The sequence below is a fragment of the Meles meles genome, chromosome X, assembly GCF_922984935.1.
Source record: "Meles meles chromosome X, mMelMel3.1 paternal haplotype, whole genome shotgun sequence".
NCBI classification, from domain to species: Eukaryota; Metazoa; Chordata; class Mammalia; order Carnivora; family Mustelidae; genus Meles; species Meles meles.
Window position 1 is genome coordinate 111241657 of NC_060087.1, and position 17833 is coordinate 111259489.

Consider the following 17833-nt stretch of genomic DNA (forward strand, 5'->3'; position numbering starts at 1 on the left):
TGGTACTTACTTATGAGGATTGATGAAGTAAGACATGTGAAGAACATAATAGATGTATATTTGATTCTTTTGGCTTTTCGGATTATCACCAACATGTCTTGTCCTACTCCTGTCTTAAAGGAGAATGACTTTGGGGTATTTATTTATAGAATTAGTTCTTAGTCTTAGAACAGAATCTAAATTTTATCGAGGCAGTTGTGACTTGAGTTTTGTCCATTTTGAAATTTTAAAATAATAGTAAGGATTTCTCAAATAGTAGCTAGTATGTGCCAGGGACTGTAATGAAAAATTTATACATATCTCATTTACTCCTCACAACAGTACTTTGAGTTAAATATTTCTCATTTAACAGATGAGCAAATGGAGAACTGATGAGATTAAATAACTTCTTTACATGCATTCAACTAGAAGGAGAGCTAAGATTCAAATCTTGTCTGTTTAACTCCCAAGCCTATAGATGTTCTTTCCACTAACCCCATAATGCCTCTATAGTTCCAAAGAACTTATTAACTAGATAAACCTTTAGATAACTACTTTTAGCCCACCTAATTTCTTGTTTGTACTTGTGGTCTGCCCTGTTTTCTTCATTTTAATTCTCTTAAACCATTTTTAAAGATATTATTTATTTATTTGACACAGAGAGACAACAAGAGAGGGAATAGGAGAGGGAGAGAGAGGAAGAAGCAGGCTCCCTGTGAACAGGGACCCCTATGTGAGGCTTGATCCCAGGACCCTGGGATCATGACCTGAGCCAAGAAGGCAGACGCTTAACTACTGATCCCAGTTGCCCTCCCTCTTTTAATCCATTTTTAAAAGGATGTCTTTACCCAGACATTAACCTTTTTGGTTTAATCAGCTATGCTTGGCTTTTTTGTTTGTATTTCTTTTCAGAACTTTGGAATATTTGTAATATTCCACACATACTAATCCAGAGCTCCCAGCAGGATATTTAAAAATTTTCCATGCTTCCTGTGTATTTTTGTGTATCTTTAATAAAGGTCTACCTTTCTAGTTTTTAATACTACTTAAATTGCACAGGAATTCAAAAGTGCTTTTTCTTTAAAATAAAAAAAATGTAAGCAAAATTTACAGATAAGTCTGTAGTTCTTCAATTCCTGTTCTATCCCACACTCCCACATTTGCCCAAAAGCCCCACTTCCCAGCCAGGCCAACTACCTTTATGAATTTATACCTTTATAGACCACAGTCCAGTAGGTGTTTCTGTGATGATGGAAATGTTATAGATCTATACTGTCCAGTACAGTACTGCTAACTTTAGGTGGCTCTGGCTCACTTGAAGCATGGTTAGTATGATTGAGAGAGCTGAATTTTCTGTTTTATTTAATTTGAAGTAACGTATATTTAAATGTCCAAATGTGACTTTTGGCTATTATCTTGAACAGCATAGTTCTAGACTTTTGCATATGTTTTTTGTTGACCCGTACACAATAGAGTATTTTTTTATGTGTTGGTACAAATATTATAGATGGTCTCATACTGTATGTGTTAGTCTGCAGCTTCCTTTTTAAAAAAAATTGAGTAGTGTGTCTTGGAGAGTTACCCATGTCACTACAGAAAGATCTTGCTCATTGATCATCTAGCTCATTCTTAATTCCTAATTTTGTTGGTAATTTCCTTTTCTAAAGTGGGTGTATCAGGTCGTGATTACATTCTATGTTTTTTTCCCCTTCGTTATCCTCGATGTGCCATTAAGGGTTATGATTATGATAACCCACTAAGGAAAGATTTTAAGTTTTATTTAGTAACCACCCCATATTTTGGTTTCTTGGGGATGCTATGATTAGAGGCTTTAAAAAACACATTATATTTTTGGGGCGCCTGGGTGGCTCAGTGGTTAAAGCCTCTGCCTTCAGCTCAGGTCATGATCTCAGGGTCCTGAGATCGAGCCCTGCATCGGGCTCTCTGCTTGGCAGGGAGCCTGCTTCCCCCCTCTCTCTCTGCCTGCTTCTCTGCCTACTTGTGATCTTTGTCTATCAAATAAATAAATAAAATCTTTTAAAAAATAAAAAAAGTAAAAAACACACTATATTTTTACCACCACTGTCCATCAGTGACTGTTAACAAAGAAACCAAGTGCTCAATGGCCAGTTAACTTTAGAAGACTTGCTGTGGGCTGGCTGAGATTAGGCTGAGATTGGGTTTTCACCCTGGTACTTGGTAATGGGATCTGTTGCATTAGTTCTGACTTTGATGAACATAGAAATTGCATAGAGAGCTTTTAAAAACTGCAGTAGGCCAAGGCATCTGTATTTTTAAGACCTACCTGAATTAATCCTGTTGTGTAGCTGGTATTTTGGAAAGGGTCCTGGCAATAGAGGTCCATATACAACTTTTGGTATTAACTGTGGCAGGGAGCAACTTAGTTGATCTTTTTTGTTTCTTGATCTATTCAACTATCAGAAGAATAATACTTGCTTGGGTAGCTTTGCAGGTTATTGTGAAAAGATGACACATGTAAAATACCTTATAAAAAACAAGTTGCAAAATTTTATAAAAATATTTTAAAAGTGGGGCGCCTGGGTGGCTCAGTGGGTTAAAGCCTCTACCTTCGGCTCATGTCATGATCTCAGGGTCCTGGGATCGAGCCCCACATCGGGCTCTCTGCTCCGCAGGGAGCCTGCTTCCTCCTCTCTGCCTGCCTCTCTACCTAGTTGTGATTTCTATCAAATAAATAAAATATTTTAAAAAATATTTTAAAAGTATAAAATTTCTCTTAACCTAACACTGTAGTGTGGACTCTGGTGACACTAGTGATTGCCTGCTCCTCAGTTTTCTAAGTGTTATGGTTTAGATACATAAAACCTTCCCAGTCTTTGAGATATTTGGCTCAGCTTTGATGCTCTTATTTTCCACATTTGATTTATAACTTCTTCTACATGTATCAGTCCTTTTTTTTTGATATCGAATTTGTGAAGTTTCCTATTCTAAAAAGAAACTGGGACTTCAATAAGTTAAAATGCTATGTTAATTATGTTCATTTTTGGCATTGATTTGTATGAAGTTTTAATAGTGAAAGAAAACACAACTATATCAGGAAGCCTGAATGTGCTGTGGGAGATGTTTTTGATCTATTAGTTGAAATGATTTGTTTGTCTGTTGTCATGCTTTTACTCTAATCTAGAGCATTTTGTATTGGCTATTTTCTAAAATGGCCATAGGATCTATTTACTGACATGCCTTTATCATTATATAATCTGTGCGTGGACATTATGATTCTTGGCATTGTGCATAGCAGCTAATAGAATTAAATGGTTTAATCATTTTTTTCCGCTGTTTCAACGCTTTGTGATCATTATTAGAAACAGTACTTAGGTATGTTTTGACACTTACTTTGTGCAATGCAAGAAATAATTTCTACCACAATTGTCCCATTTCCCCCACCACCAAATAACAGTGGAGCAAGAAAATGTTCTTCCCAAACATTACTGCCAAGCTTCTTAGTACAGAGGTTTAACTTTTCCAGGAAGTTAACCAATTAACCATACCTTTACCATAAAGTGGGTATGCTGTAATGCTTACTTTAATTTATATTTGTTTTAGTGACATTAAAAAAAAAGACTCTTAGAGATTCAAGCTGAGAGCACACAAGACTAAAATAAGATCTGATTTCTTTGAGGTAAAAGTTGTGGATGGAACGATATTTCAGAAAGTGTTTGAGGATGTTTGTACCACAGTTTATTTTAAATGATTGCTGTAACAACCCATTTTAAATTATTAGGTAATCTCAAGGGAAGATGAGCTAGGAGCATGTAAGACTGAAAAGAGGGCTTGTTTTCTTTCAGGTGAAGGTTGTGGATGAACGGAGGTATCGGAAAGTGTTTGAAGATATTGTACGGATTATGGACAGGATGGAAAATGACTTCCTTCCTTCCTTAGAACTCAGCAGGAGGGAGGTAAGCAAAAATACATGGCTTCCCTATCTACTGCCCGTTGTGGTTAGTCTGGGGGAAATCATGTTTGGTAGAGGAGGCAGCACAGCAAAGTGGTGAAAACCGTGTGTGCTAGAGTCAAACTGCCTCCAGTGATTCCAGCACTGTCATTTAGAAGCACTTGTGTAACTCTCTGAGAGCCACAGTTTCCTTTTCTGGTTAAAGGGGTGGTTGTGAGGATTACACGAGTTAATATGTGTGAAGCTCTTAAAACAACTCCTGGCATGAAGTACGCCCTCAGATGTTAGCTCCTCTTATTTAATATTTCAGAGTTGCTGGTTAATTCATATGTCAGGAACCAGGGCTTACTTGGTCATGGGATGGATGTCCTGACCCAAGGTTGGGTTAACCTCTTGGGTTCTCAGGAACAATTAGAGTAGCCTAGAGAAGTAGCAAGAGCTGTGTAATTCCTCCTCTGCTGGGGTGAATACAACAGGAAATGAGAGGGCATCATGTCCAGCTGGCTCAGCTGGTGAATGCATACAGCAGTTGCACACCTGGTTAATAATTACCTTATTCTTTATTCATATTCTCTATGGAATAATCCAACTGACATACTCCCCCTACTAGTGATGCATGTTTGTGTCTGTCTGTTATTCCCCAGTTTGTGTTTGAGAATGTGAAGTTTCGGCAACTACAAAAGGAGAAGTTCCAGATCAGCAACAATGGACAGGTTCCCTGCCATTTTTCTTTCATCCCTAAACTTAATGACAGCCAGTACTGCAAGCCATGGCTTCGGGCTGAACCTTTTGAGGGCTACTTGGAGCCAAGTGAGTTGTCCCTTTCCCATTGTCTCTGCTTGCAATGTGCCATCTCCCCATGACTCCCATGCCTCCCTTTGTTTAACTTTTGTTTTCTAACCACATGTCTCTTACCTTCACTGTCATTATACTGGGGAGACCTCTTTTGTGTGTCCAGTGTCTCCTCCATCACTTGGTGATTTTTTAGAGGACACTACTTCTGTTGGTTCTCATCTCCCTTTTGCTCTTCCATCAGAAGCTTCTGTTACCATGTGTCATTTCTTAAATTTCAGATGAGACAGTGGACATTTCCCTTGATGTGTATGTCAGCAAAGATTCTGTGACCATCCTGAATTCAGGGGAAGATAAGATTGAAGATATTCTAGTCCTTCACCTGGATCGAGGCAAAGATTACTTCTTGACCATTAGTGGAAATTACCTCCCAAGTTGTTTTGGTACATCCTTAGAGGCTTTGTGCCGAATGAAAAGACCAATCCGAGAAGTTCCCGTCACCAAACTCATAGACTTGGTAAGAAACATTCTAAGACATGGAACCTCCTCTAGATGTAATTTTCATAATACTTAAGGGATATCCTCATTGCCTCTGTGCTTTCTCTTTGGTCGGGATTGGGGAATTGTCAGGTGATAAATAAGAGCAAGAATGTCACTTTACTCCAGCACTACTTGCCTTAGATTAAGCCTAAAAGGAAAACGAAGAGAGCAATCAGTAATTGGCTCTCGTCAGGAATATAATACGTAATACTAAAGTCATTGAATTAGATTAAAGGCTCCATTCTCAAAGATCTAATGCTTATTTGTTATGCTCTTCCTACTCTAAGTCACTCTTGTATACATTAGCATGTATGGAAGATACAGTAATTGAGGGGCAGCGGTATTATCTTCATTAAACACATGAGAAAGCTGAGGCACAAAGACAAGAACTTGCCCAAAGTGGAATAAGTTAGTGACAAGTATGTCCCCCAGACTTTTAGATTCCTAGTCTAATAACACCTCACTGTATCATCATATATAATCCCAAACTTGGCTGCGTGTTACAGCCCAGACCTATAAGTGAACTTCAGAGTACCCGCCTTAGGATCCTGCAGGGGTCCTTGAACAAGTACACGTTCTCCCCCACCCCCACTCACCTCTGGCAATAGAATCACAGTCACAGGGCTCAGGGCTTAGGAACCTGCATTTTATCAGCATTCTGGATGATCATAATGTGCCCTGAAGTTTGCGGCATGTTTATTGGGACACACTTAACAAAGGGAAGGAGTAGGATTTCCCCTCCCTGATTCCAAGCTCTAATATCAGTTTCCTTATGGAAGAAACGTTTATCTTCAGTAACATAAACTGATTTAGTAAAGTTCATCCTATTAACTTTTCTTCTAAATGAAAATATTCCTGCACCCGAAGAGTGCAGACCTCTTCAGGCTATAAAGGCATACTTTTGGTCTTTTACCAAAGAAAATGGGGTGATGTGTGACAGCCATACTTTATCATTTCTGTTAGTAATCATGTTGATCTTTCAGCCTCACCAGAGCAGTGATTTTATCACCTAGCAAGGAGGGCCAGACCAGCGGACAGGCTGCTGGCTTGTCAGTGTGATCTGTTCTGTTGCCATAGAATTGTTTTAGCTATGACTCAGATGGTAGATTAAAACACTTGAGTCCAGTCCCAGCATTCTTTCTTGGAATTATACTTGTTTCCCTAGAGCCCTAATGACTGGGTGTATTACCTCTGTTTGAGAGAGAACCATTTTCTTCAGAAATTCACATCCTTACATTCTGTTATTTCTTACAATACTTGTTTTCTCTTTTACCACTATATTCTGTCTTTGAAATTTAGTATTTCACCATTTAGGATATATTCCAAATGAAGTTTCCCCTTTTTTCCCTGCCCCCTTCCCTCCATCCCAAAAACCATTTTCCAGCTTTCTTTTTCCCAACTTTCAATTATGAAAGTGACAAATATGCAGAAAAATGGAAAGAACAATATAGTGAACACTCACATTCCTTATAGATACAGATCTGTATTTTTTCTTTTCTGCCATACCATTTGAAATGAAGTAGTGATGGGTCATTTTACTGGTGAAAACGTTAGCCTGCCTCTTAAGAAAAAAGACAATTTCTTTATAAGCACAATACCATTATTATGCCTAAGATAACTAGCCACTCCACATTTAAATTTCTCCAGTTGTCTCAAGAATTTTTTGATAGCTTTTGAAGCAAAAATCTCATCTGGGTTCGTATAATACCTTTGATGACGTCTCTGCAGTCTCTTTTATTTATTTTTTTAAAAGACTTTATTTGTTTATTTGAGAGAGCTAGAGCATGCACAAGTAGGGTAGGTGGGGGCAGAGGGAGAAGCAGGGAACCCAACAGAGGCCTCCATCCCAGGACCCCCAGATCATGACCTGAGCTGAAGGCAGATTGTCTTTTTTTTTTTTTTAAGATTTTATTTATTTATTTGACAGACAGAGATCACAAGTAGGCAGAGAGGCCAGCAGAGACAGAGAGGGGGGGAAGCAGGCTCCCCCCTGAGCAGAGAGCCTGCTGCGGCCTCCATCCCAGGACCCTGAGATCATGACCTGAGCCTAAGGCAGAGGCTTTAACCCACTGAGCCACCCAGGCACCCCAGATTGTTTATTTGTTTGTTTGTTTGTTTTTTAAAATATTTATTTATTTGACACAGAGAGAGCGAGACAGCGATAAAGGGAACACAAGCAGCGGTGCCGGGGGTTGGGGGGGAGGTGGGAGGGAGGGCAGAGGGAGAAGCAGGTTTCCCACTGAGCAGGAAGCCCAGCCTGGGAGCAAGACCAGAGCATAAGGCAGACACTTAACAGCTGAGCCACCCAGGTGCCCCTGCAGTCTCTTTTAGAGTAAAACAGTTCTCCCCTTTTGTTTCTTTAATGACATTGACTTTTTAAGAGTCCAGGACAGTTGCCCAGTCAAGGATCCACCATTTCCTAAATTTGTCTGTTTCCTCTTGGTAACTGTTTAAATTTAATCCTTTCATACTCCCTCCTTTCACTTTATTTCCTATAATCCGGAAACTAGTTTTATTTTTCGTCCAAGTTGGCAGTGGCATTATGATACCCTTTATTGTAATTGTCCTGTTTTAAATAGAATGACTGGAAGGAGGCTCAACCAGTGTGAAAATGTTTTATTTTGTTTAAAATATTATCAGGTAATTCATTGTTTGACGATGAATAAGAAGTAGCCAAAATCTTTAGTGGAGTTAATGGGTCTGTAGGAAGCCCTTTTCCTGCACAAATGATTCAAGGTTTAAAAAAATAGAACCCTGGGGCACCTGGGTGGCTCAGTGGGTTAAGCTGCTGCCTTCAGCTCAGGTCATGATCTCGGGGTCCTGGGATCAAGTCGCGCATCAGGCTCTCTGCTCAGCAGGGAGCCTGCTTCCCTCTCTCTCTCTCTCTCTCTGCCTGCCTCTCTATCTACTTGTGATCTCTGTCTGTCAAATAAATAAATAAAATCTTAAAAAAAATAGAACCCTGTTAATTTTTTCATTATGAAATTCTGAGTTCTTATTAAATTGTATGTGTGTGGTCCCTATTTATTCTTTTAATTTTGTAGAATATAGTGTTCCTTTTTAAAAGAGTTTATTTATTTATTTGAGAGAGCAGGCGGCGGGGCGGGGGGGGGAACGGGGACACAAAGGAGAGAGAGAGAAGCCAATTCCCTGCTGAGCAGAAAGCCCGATGTGGGACTTGATCCCAGGACCCGGAATCATGCATGACCTGAGCTGAAGGCAGAATATAGGGTTCTGACTTCTTTCTACAGCCTGTCACATTTCAGTATTATTAAATTCCTGTATCTCATTGATGATGAAGTGATATAGTGTAGGGCACTAAACAAGAAATCTAAAATTATCTGTACCCCATTTGTAATATCTTCCCACTCTGTTTTGACTTGATTTTAACCTTCTGCAATGCTTTCTTAGGTTTGTTCATATTTGTCCCAAGACCCACAATGATATTTCAGATCCCGTGAGATGATGCTATTAATAATGGTACCTATTATCCTCTATTATATTATTTACTTTAAAATTTTGGTGAAACCAGAAATGAGTCCCGTGCCTACGTCGACTTTCCATGTACTATTTCAGAAAGATTGTTCTGCCACACCCTCTTCCTGCCAAATGTGGAGTGAAATACCTGGCATAAGTCCTTTTCATTCTTCTTGCCCTTCTCAATGACAGTGACTTTGCCACTACTAGCATAGTTGGAATTAGCACAAATGGCAAACAGAGGAGAATTTATTTGTAATTTTCTTTATTCTTTTCCAGAATAAAGATAGATTTTTTTCTGGTTTATTAACTAGCATATTAACTAGCATGGAGTCATCAATATTTATTCATTACATATTGAATACAAAGTATTATGGAGTTTATGCGGGGACTGTCATTTAGTGGTGATGAAAGTTTGCTTATGTGTACAATACGGCTAAATTCTAAATCGAAGTTAATAGGGACTTTGGTTAAAGGTAATCTAAACATTAACTACTTTTACTAGCTGATGTCCAATGTGTTTGGTAAATCAATTGTTTTGGAAAAGCATTTAGAATGAGAGTTGTGGAGCTTATAATTTGTATTAATAGATTCCTGTGCCGTTTACTCAAGCCTTATATGCTATAAAAGCTTATTGATTTACCAGCTAATTTCTATAAAGATCAATGTCAGAACCAGCCTATTTTGGCTTTTTGAATATTTGATTTATGTAACATTAACACAACTAGAAACAAATTCACCACATAAGAATAAAGTGGACTAGAAAAGTGATTTGGGGTTCATCATAGACGTATTTTGAGTCAAGTCCAAGTACTAAAGAAATATACATTAACGTATTGGATGAGCAGGTTCTTCTAGGTATAAGGGACACGATGAATAAATGTTAGAAGGTGAAAACAAAAAGACCTTATATGAAAAATAGTAAGATTTCCCTGGGAAGAGTGAGGATTAAAGAAAAGAATATGTGAGGCTGTTGGGGTGGTTTGGGAGCAGGGGATAGAGTCTTGACGTCAACAGATGAGTTTGTGCTGGAGCCACAGGGCATCTACAACTATCAGAAGCCTTTTATGAGTAGTATGAGGTTATAAGTTGACATATTTTGAGGAATCGTCTGGTGTTGCTTATAGATTGGACTAATGGAGAGACCAGCTTTGAACTTATCAGATCTGGTTAAAGGTGTTGCTGGTAGATACAGAAAGAAGAAAGGTTGAAGGATGGGTGGACAGACTATATTTGCTTGGGGACATGTTTATTTGGAGAACTGTATCAAAGTTTGAAATACCAAGAATAACAGCTTGGTAATTAATTTGTCCCTAGTGATCTTTTCACTAGGTGTTTACTTCATCTTACTGATCCAGCCTCTCATTTCTTACCCGGTTAGGTATATGGTTTGTGTTTCTTCTCTTTATAGTTCATAGGAACTGATCCTTTCTAGAACTTTGACATCCATTCAGTTTTCTGCTTTTTATTTTTAAATTTGGATCTGCCTCTAAGTGACTCTTTTACATTATTTTAACTGCATTTACTACTGGCAAAATTCCTCTATGGGTGAATGTTGGAGTGAATAATGATTTGCAATGCATTTGTAGCATGCCATGGTTGCCCCACTGGGGAATCCTGAATTAGGTTCCTTTTTTAAATGTGAGCAACACACAGCCTTTTGCAGAGAGTGGGCAGGTCAGTTGAACTAAGTGATTATCAGCAACCTTAGGACTACCTTAGGAGTGTGCTGTTTATAAGTGGAGGCTAAGTGGTGTTTCTATTTTCAGAATCAAGCCTAGTGTTAAGATAAATGTTATTTACATCTACTATATGCCTATAGCCAGAGAAGTAAACTCTCAGTGTAAATGTGCTGCTTCTCTACCGGTATCTAATCAAAGTCCTTTTGATTCTTCTTTCAGAATTTTCTCTTTAATCCATTCATTTAAAAAATAAATTATTTTCCCATTGTTAAAGTGTTTACTTCTTTTTGTCCTACCTTGATAGCTTTTGAAGAATTCCCTTTGCCTTGGGACATCCGGGTGGCTCTGTTGGTTGAGCGGCTGCCTTCAGCTCAGGTCTTGATGCCAGGGTCCTGGGATCTAGTCCCGCATTGGGCTCCTTGCTCAGCAGGAGCCTGCTTCTCCCTCTGCCTGCTGCTCCCCCTGCTTGTGTATTCTCTCCCACTCTGTCTTTAAAAAATAACAAGGGGCACCTGGGTGGCTCAGTGGGTTAAAGCCTCTGCCTTCCGCTCAGGTCATGATCCCAGGGTCCTGGGATCAAGCCCCACATCAGGCTCTCTGCTCAGCGGGAAGCCTGCTTCCTCCTCTTTCTCTGCCTGCCTCTCTGCCTAGTTGTGATTTCTCTCTGTCAAATAAATAAAATATAAAAAAAAAAAATAACAAAACCAATTCCCTTTGCCTCTATCACTACCCTTTCATTTTTCCTATTCAGGGCTGTCAGACTGATCTTTCTGTAATACAGCTTTGGGGCCTATGCCTTCCTTAAAGATAGTCAGCAGCTTGCTTATGCCTGCTAACTACAATCCATATTGCTTTACCTGTCATTCAAGTTCCCCCAAAGTCTGACTTCAACATTGCTTTTCATATTTATTTCCCACTACTTTTCTCAGCATTCCCCCATGCTTCCTGCAGAACAGATGACTGACTTTTCTCTACTTTCACCTTGGGATTTACCTTCTCTGAACCTGTGTTTATTTTCGCCTCTTCCACTTGTAGTGTCCTGACCCCATCTGCACTCTTTAAAATCCTATGAATCTTTATGGGCTAGTTAGGTCCCATCTCCATTGTACAAAGTCCCCTGATCGCCCTATCTGAAAGCCATTTCCTTCCTTTGAACCCCTGATTTGTTTGTTTTTCCTATTAACCGTTTATTGAGAACCCATATTTGTGAGTTATAACAATATCAGGCTATAAATTCTGGGACTTCTTACCCCAACTCAGTTGCAAACCCAAGTCAGGGACCATATCATTTTCTTCTGTAGAGCCTCATTTTTCATCCTCCCCCGCCCCCACCAACACTCCCCAAAGACATGCATTCCACTAGTAGATGGTCACTGCTTGAAGAAAACCTCTTTGAGGGCCTGATTTAACAGGTTAGTATATGAAAACTGCCTAGTTTTACTCATCATGTCATGTGGCATGTATTCATGGGAGGAAAAATAGAGAAGTCTGTTAGGCAGATTTTATAATTTCTTAATAAATAGTCCTAAATTCTTTAAAAAGGTTGTTCTCCAAAATTGTGTTAAATTGGATATTTGACACTCAGAATTTAACTTTTAAATTAAAAAATATTGTAATTACAATACTATAAATATCATATATTTTATGAAGCAATATTACTTTGAATATTTTTATCTCATGTGGTATTTAGAAGTATAGGTAAACCTACAAGAGCCTGTTTAATTCATAATGTATCTAATAATACTAAAATATCTACCCACCATATCTATAACAGTCATTTGGGGGAAATGCACTTAACATTGCTATTTGGAACAGGGAACACATACTCCCCCGCCTCCAGCCTCCTGCACATCTTTCATAGTAAGATCAGGACTTCTCCTTTTACTGTCAGACCTGAGAAATGTGTTTTATACTCAGGTTCTTGGTGGCCTATGGCAGAATTGGGAGGATTCCAGTTGGCAGTGGCTGGGAAGTGCTCATACACTCTACTACCACTGCCTTACCATGCCTGGATTTTAGGCTGCCTCCTTGACCCTACAAAGGAGGTATTATTCTCTCTGTTTTGGAGATGAGGAAACTGAGGCTTTACAAAGTTGAGTAACTTGCCTAATGTCTGTACAAAATTAATTGGGGGCAGAACAAAGATTTGAACCCAGGACTGTCTACCACCACCAGTGCCAGTGCTTTCTCTGCTAACCATGGTGCTTTGTTTCTCACTGTCTTTTTCACAGCTTTCCCCTGCCTCTCTGCCTAGGAAGCAGCCAAATTGTGCTTTTTGAGTTGTGTAGGAGACCGTGGTGGTAATGGTTGTAGAGTCCATCGGACCTGAGTTCTAATCCTGATACTGCCACTTAATACCTAGCAGTATGACCTTGGGCAGTAATTTAACCTCTTAGAGCCTCAGCTTACTCACCTATAAAATGGGAATAATACCTACCTTGCACACTGTGCAGACTAAATGACACTGTACATGAGCACGTTAGGCAGTGGCCACTAAATGGTGGCAGTAGTTATTGTTGTAGTGCTTGTTACTGGATTGTAATAAGAGCACAAAAGACAGAGACCATTAAGAAGTTGCCTTCTTCCTTTCCTTTGATTCTTTTTCATCTTATACGTTATAAGAAAACATGATAGGGGTTAATGATGGGTCTTCTGGTCCACAAAGTCTGAAATGAAATAAATTTACAATTCAGATGGGTCTCCATATTTGGGGATTCTTGGATCCTTTGAAGAGGGGAGTAGGTATGGGGCTAGAGAAAAGAGTGTGGAATACTGCTTAGGGGACCAACTAAGGTGAGAGGAATGGCAGTAGAGAGGAGAGAAGCCGATTGTCTCCTTCTGAATGGCCACTGTTAGACTCAACATTCGTCCTTTGGGTAGCATTAGGATGAGGTAAGAAGCTGCACTGTGTAGCAGCAGGGCCTGGCTCCAAGTAGCATGTGGAAAGGAGCCACCACTGGGCATTTGGCCAGGTCAGCTGGCAGCTGCCAAGGGACACAAAAGTCTAGGACTGCACATGTATGTTTCTTGAGTGATAATCTCAATAAACTGCATGAAAATTTAATACGTATAATAGAGAACTTTTACATATGAGAACACATTCCATTATCAACAATAATGATTTATTTGAAAAATTTAAAGCTGTTTAAAGTGTATGTATCTAGTAAGCTAGTGAGTTCTAATAATACTGATCTGTTTCTAATTCTGTAAATTAATTCAAATAATTTTCTCTCTGTCAATGACTTTCTTTTCCTGCTCTGCTCTCAGGAAGAAGACAGCTTCCTAGAAAAGGTAATGCAATCCATTGGTGGTTATGTGTTTCCTGTGCTTGATTAACAGTTAACTGTTGTCCCTAGAATTCGTCCCTAGTCTATCCCATATCAGAGTCCTCTGGCTCCATGAGAATCCACCAAAGTCCTACCAGCTGTCTTTAAGTATGTCTGAAGCATAGAAAAGATTTTGTTGCACTGGTAACCATTGAGACCCAGTACATAAAAGTAATATGACTCAAATTCCAGATTTGCATGTTTAAAATGAGAAGTAACTAAAGAGCTGTCTTGATATATCTGAAGGTTCATGAGGTGAAGGAGGGCACTGCTTAGCTGTCCTCCATTTCCAATGATAGTAAAACCAGAATTGGATTTCTGTTGCATTAAGAATGGTTTGGAGTTAGTGGCAATAATGGTTAATTACTAAAAGAATACATAGGTCCATGGTTAAGAAACAGCACAGAATCCTCAAGCTGCACGAGATCATAAGAGATCATCTGGTCTAGCACTCTGCCTTCACATGGGGTAAGGTGTTTTCTCCATTCTAATAGACAAGATAACCAAGGCCCAGGAAGGCTGAAACACTCACTGAAGTCCTACTGTTCCTGACATCAGGGGTGTGGGGCAGAGGGGACTGGAACCCAGGTCTCCTGAATACCTAGTGAAGGAAGCTAGTAAAGCAGTCATGCAGTGCTGGGCCACCTCCCGTGTTCAGGCTGGAGGGTGTCTGGCTCCATACAGGCCTATCGAGTAGAGAAACGTGGGCTTGAAAAACATTCTTAAAGCACTGTCACATAGTATCTAATGTGATCTCCCCATTTGGTGGAGTTTAATGCATATTGATAATGGGGATGGTGTACTGTTTTCTGCCTTAGTTTTTAGCACTGTGGTTTCAAAGTGTGGGCTTATCAGGCACCACATGTGTCTCATTGAAAGAAAACAAAGTGTGCCTGATTTCTCTTTGAAAATTAGAATTTGGGATAAATTTTGGACTTTTGAGAAAGTTTTGTTTCTTGTGCATGATCTTTCTCTAGACTTTAGAGACACAAATATGACATTTCGTATTATCACACATGAGTTTGAAAATGCATAGTGAATGATGTATATAACCTACTGACATTTTATTAACCTTTTTAAACCGCTAAGGATTGAGGAGGTTCTGCTTTCCAGCCCTTCCTTGTTAATAGCAGGCCATAATGTCTTTTCATCTCAGACAGTGAGATGAAATTACCTTGTATTGCCTTAATGCCTTAGTACAAGAAAAGCGTCAGTTGGATGTCGAATTTTTTAAAAAGTACATGAATCAGTGCTGAATAACTTATATATGGTAAGTTTGGAGGTATCTGCTAAATCTATACATGTGTTGCATTTGGTTCAGAAAATGAGCAGAGTGCATTTTGGACAGTGCTTTGGTTCAGACACCATGTGTCTGCCTGGATTTAATACTCGCAACCGGAAAGAAGTTAGTGGATGAGCCACTGGTAGAAATTGTGGCAGCTACATGGAACATGAATATCAAGTGATAGAATCCCAGGGAAAAAAAGGAAGCAAAATGAATGTGAAGAAATTAGATTTTAAACAGCAACGGACTGTCATGCTCTTTTCTCTTCCTCATTCTCTTAGAAAGGTACAGCAGCTTTAAAAGGTCACCAGTGCTTATTGAAGAACATAATGTTAAGCAGAGCCCTCAGCTCTGCTCTAGTATACACAGTCTCTGGAAGTAGTGAAACACTTCTTTTTTTCCCATCAAGCAACGTGGTTGGGGGTTGGGGATAGAATGTACAGAGTTTCCTACACTTGAAAGTACACAATATATAACCTTATGCCAGAGTTGGAGAAAGGGGGAGAAGATCCAAAAAAGTGGTCACCATTTTCTCCACTAGGATTTTTCTGAAGGCTGCTTTCATATGACTTTTAATCTGTTGCAGACACTTTTTAATGTAATTTCTATTTGACTATATAAACATAAGATAATTGAGTTTATTTCCCCAGCCATTTACAAGTTCAGATTTAGTTGTCACTTTTGGGTTTTTCTCTTAGATTCCTTCAGGAGAATCTAAGAAAGTAGAAGGATACGTGAAAAAGGTCACAGCCCTGAGAAATCTCTGCTGAGTTTTTAATATAAAGAATAACTTCTGGACTCAGACCCTGAACTGTTCACAGTATTTCTGGTTCTTGGTGTGCTATATTTGGTTTACCATTTTTGGATCTTAAGGGTTATGAGTTTTAGTGCCTTAAGATTAGACCTTCCATTGAGCCTGAAATATTCATGAATGTAGGTGTGATGTGGAGAATTGTCTTTAATTTCTGAGGACCAGAGAGCCTCATTTAAGTCAGCAATGAAAACTGTAATATTTGTGGTAAGACCTGAGAGAATCGTAGGTTAAAAGTCAACAAAAACTTGCCCTCTCCGAGGACTGTATAGGCTGCCGTGCTGGAATGGTCCCCAGGTCTCAGGCCGCATGCGCACTCCGCTGTGCCTGTACTGCTGCAGCGCTCGTTCTTCGCGTCACCCCTGAGAGGGTTTACAGTACACAGTGCACCTGGCGCCCATGTGATGAACATAATAAACCCAAATGGAATGCTTCACTCTTAAGCATCTAGAAGAGGAAGGAAATCCTTTAACTGTGAGAATCCATATCAAGTGCCTTCTGACCAGGGGTGTCCCCAGGAAGAAAAAAAACAAAAAATCTTATGAAGATCACATTGTACCTATGTAAGCAGAATATGAAGGAGATTAAGTTACATAAGTTTTTACTGAGACCTCTTTGAATCTCCTTTTTCATCTATTAGGAGAAATCCCTTCTGCAGATGGTTCCCTTGGATGAAGGTGCCAGCGAGAGACCCCTTCAGGTCCCCAAGGAGATTTGGCTTCTGGTAGATCACTTATTCAAATACGCCTGTCACCAGGTAAGTGACTGTGGGCCTGCCCTGCAACTTTGGAAGGTGTGTGAATCTGGTAGGAAACGATAATACCTCATGTCAGAATAGAGCTTATAACTTTTCCAAGCTACATTCACAGAGCAGCGCTATTGGGTCATCTGGGCAGATGGAAGTATCCTTATTTACAGGTGTGAGACTTGAAACCTGCAAACTAAGTGATTCAACTAAGACCACAGCATAAGTGTAATGGTGGAGCCAGGCCCAAACCAAGCACGCCTGTCTACTGGCTACACAGACTTTTCCCTGGACCGCTGTGTACCTCAGTCTGTAAGGCCTGCTTCTGGTCTCACGTAGGCATTGCAGATTTTAAAGTCCAAAGCCAACTTCAAGCCTCTTTCTTTAATTTGGTTTTCTTTTCTTAATCCTATCTAACATGCTAGCTACCTCCAACCCAACCCCCCAGATACAGAAATTACTTGGGACTAAATTGAAGGAAAATGTTTTCTTACCTACCAAAGAGTAATAGAACTCAAAGGCAAGGTTTGGTATGGGCATGCCATTTACCCCTGCCCTAGAATTCCCTAGTATCAGTAGGTGAATGTGGTTCAGCTCTTTGGACTCTGCCTTCTACTTGTCAGGAAGCTAGAAGTGGGGATACCTCATCTCCCACTCTAGGTATCTAGTCCTCTTCCATCTCAAGTACAGGCTAAAACCTTTGAAGATCATTTTCTGGTTTGAAACAAAATTTCATGTGGATTATGCAGATGATAAGTGGAAAAGATGCCATTATCACACCTCTATTCCTAATCATGAGTGTGCATATTACCCTTCCATCTGCATTCTACCACTCTCTTGATCCCTGGGGGGTCTTCAGAACCTTAGGGCTGATTATCTTGCCTTGTTCCATTCATTGTGACCTCTCTGGTAGGAGGACCTGTTCCAAACCCCTGGAATGCAGGAGGAGTTACAGCAGATCATTGATTGTCTGGATACTAGCATTCCTGAGACAATCCGTATCCTTTTTGACAAAGGCTTAGGAAGCAGGGTGAAGAATTTTTGACCAAACTCTCCTTCCCACCTGCATTTGAGTTTTGTGTTTCCATCTTCACTTTCTTTGTAACTGTCTTTTACTATAAGGTAATCATTGACTCTGCAGTTGTTTTTCAATTCCTTTCAGGAACTTTTGACTTCTCTCTGTCTCAGACTCTTACTGAAAGGAATCAAGGGGTAGGTAACAATGACTTTTAATAAACATGGAACATAGGACCCACAGCACTGGT

The 17833-nt window shown here is 39.7% G+C and overlaps 1 protein-coding gene across 3 annotated transcripts in view; it reads left to right on the forward strand.

The window, feature by feature from the left end:
- OCRL (OCRL inositol polyphosphate-5-phosphatase) overlaps positions 1-17833 on the forward strand; it is a 51984-nt gene that overhangs the window by 31182 nt on the left and 2969 nt on the right. For 2 of the 3 annotated variants that reach the window (XM_045995618.1, XM_045995619.1), the window contains exons 16-21: positions 3804-3914; positions 4555-4720; positions 4984-5219; positions 13669-13692; positions 16464-16580; positions 17482-17566. In XM_045995618.1, coding sequence (XP_045851574.1) covers positions 3804-3914; positions 4555-4720; positions 4984-5219; positions 13669-13692; positions 16464-16580; positions 17482-17566 — 739 coding nt within the window. The remainder of the gene's footprint in view (positions 1-3803; positions 3915-4554; positions 4721-4983; positions 5220-13668; positions 13693-16463; positions 16581-17481; positions 17567-17833) is intronic. The other variant, XM_045995620.1, reaches the window with a different exon arrangement.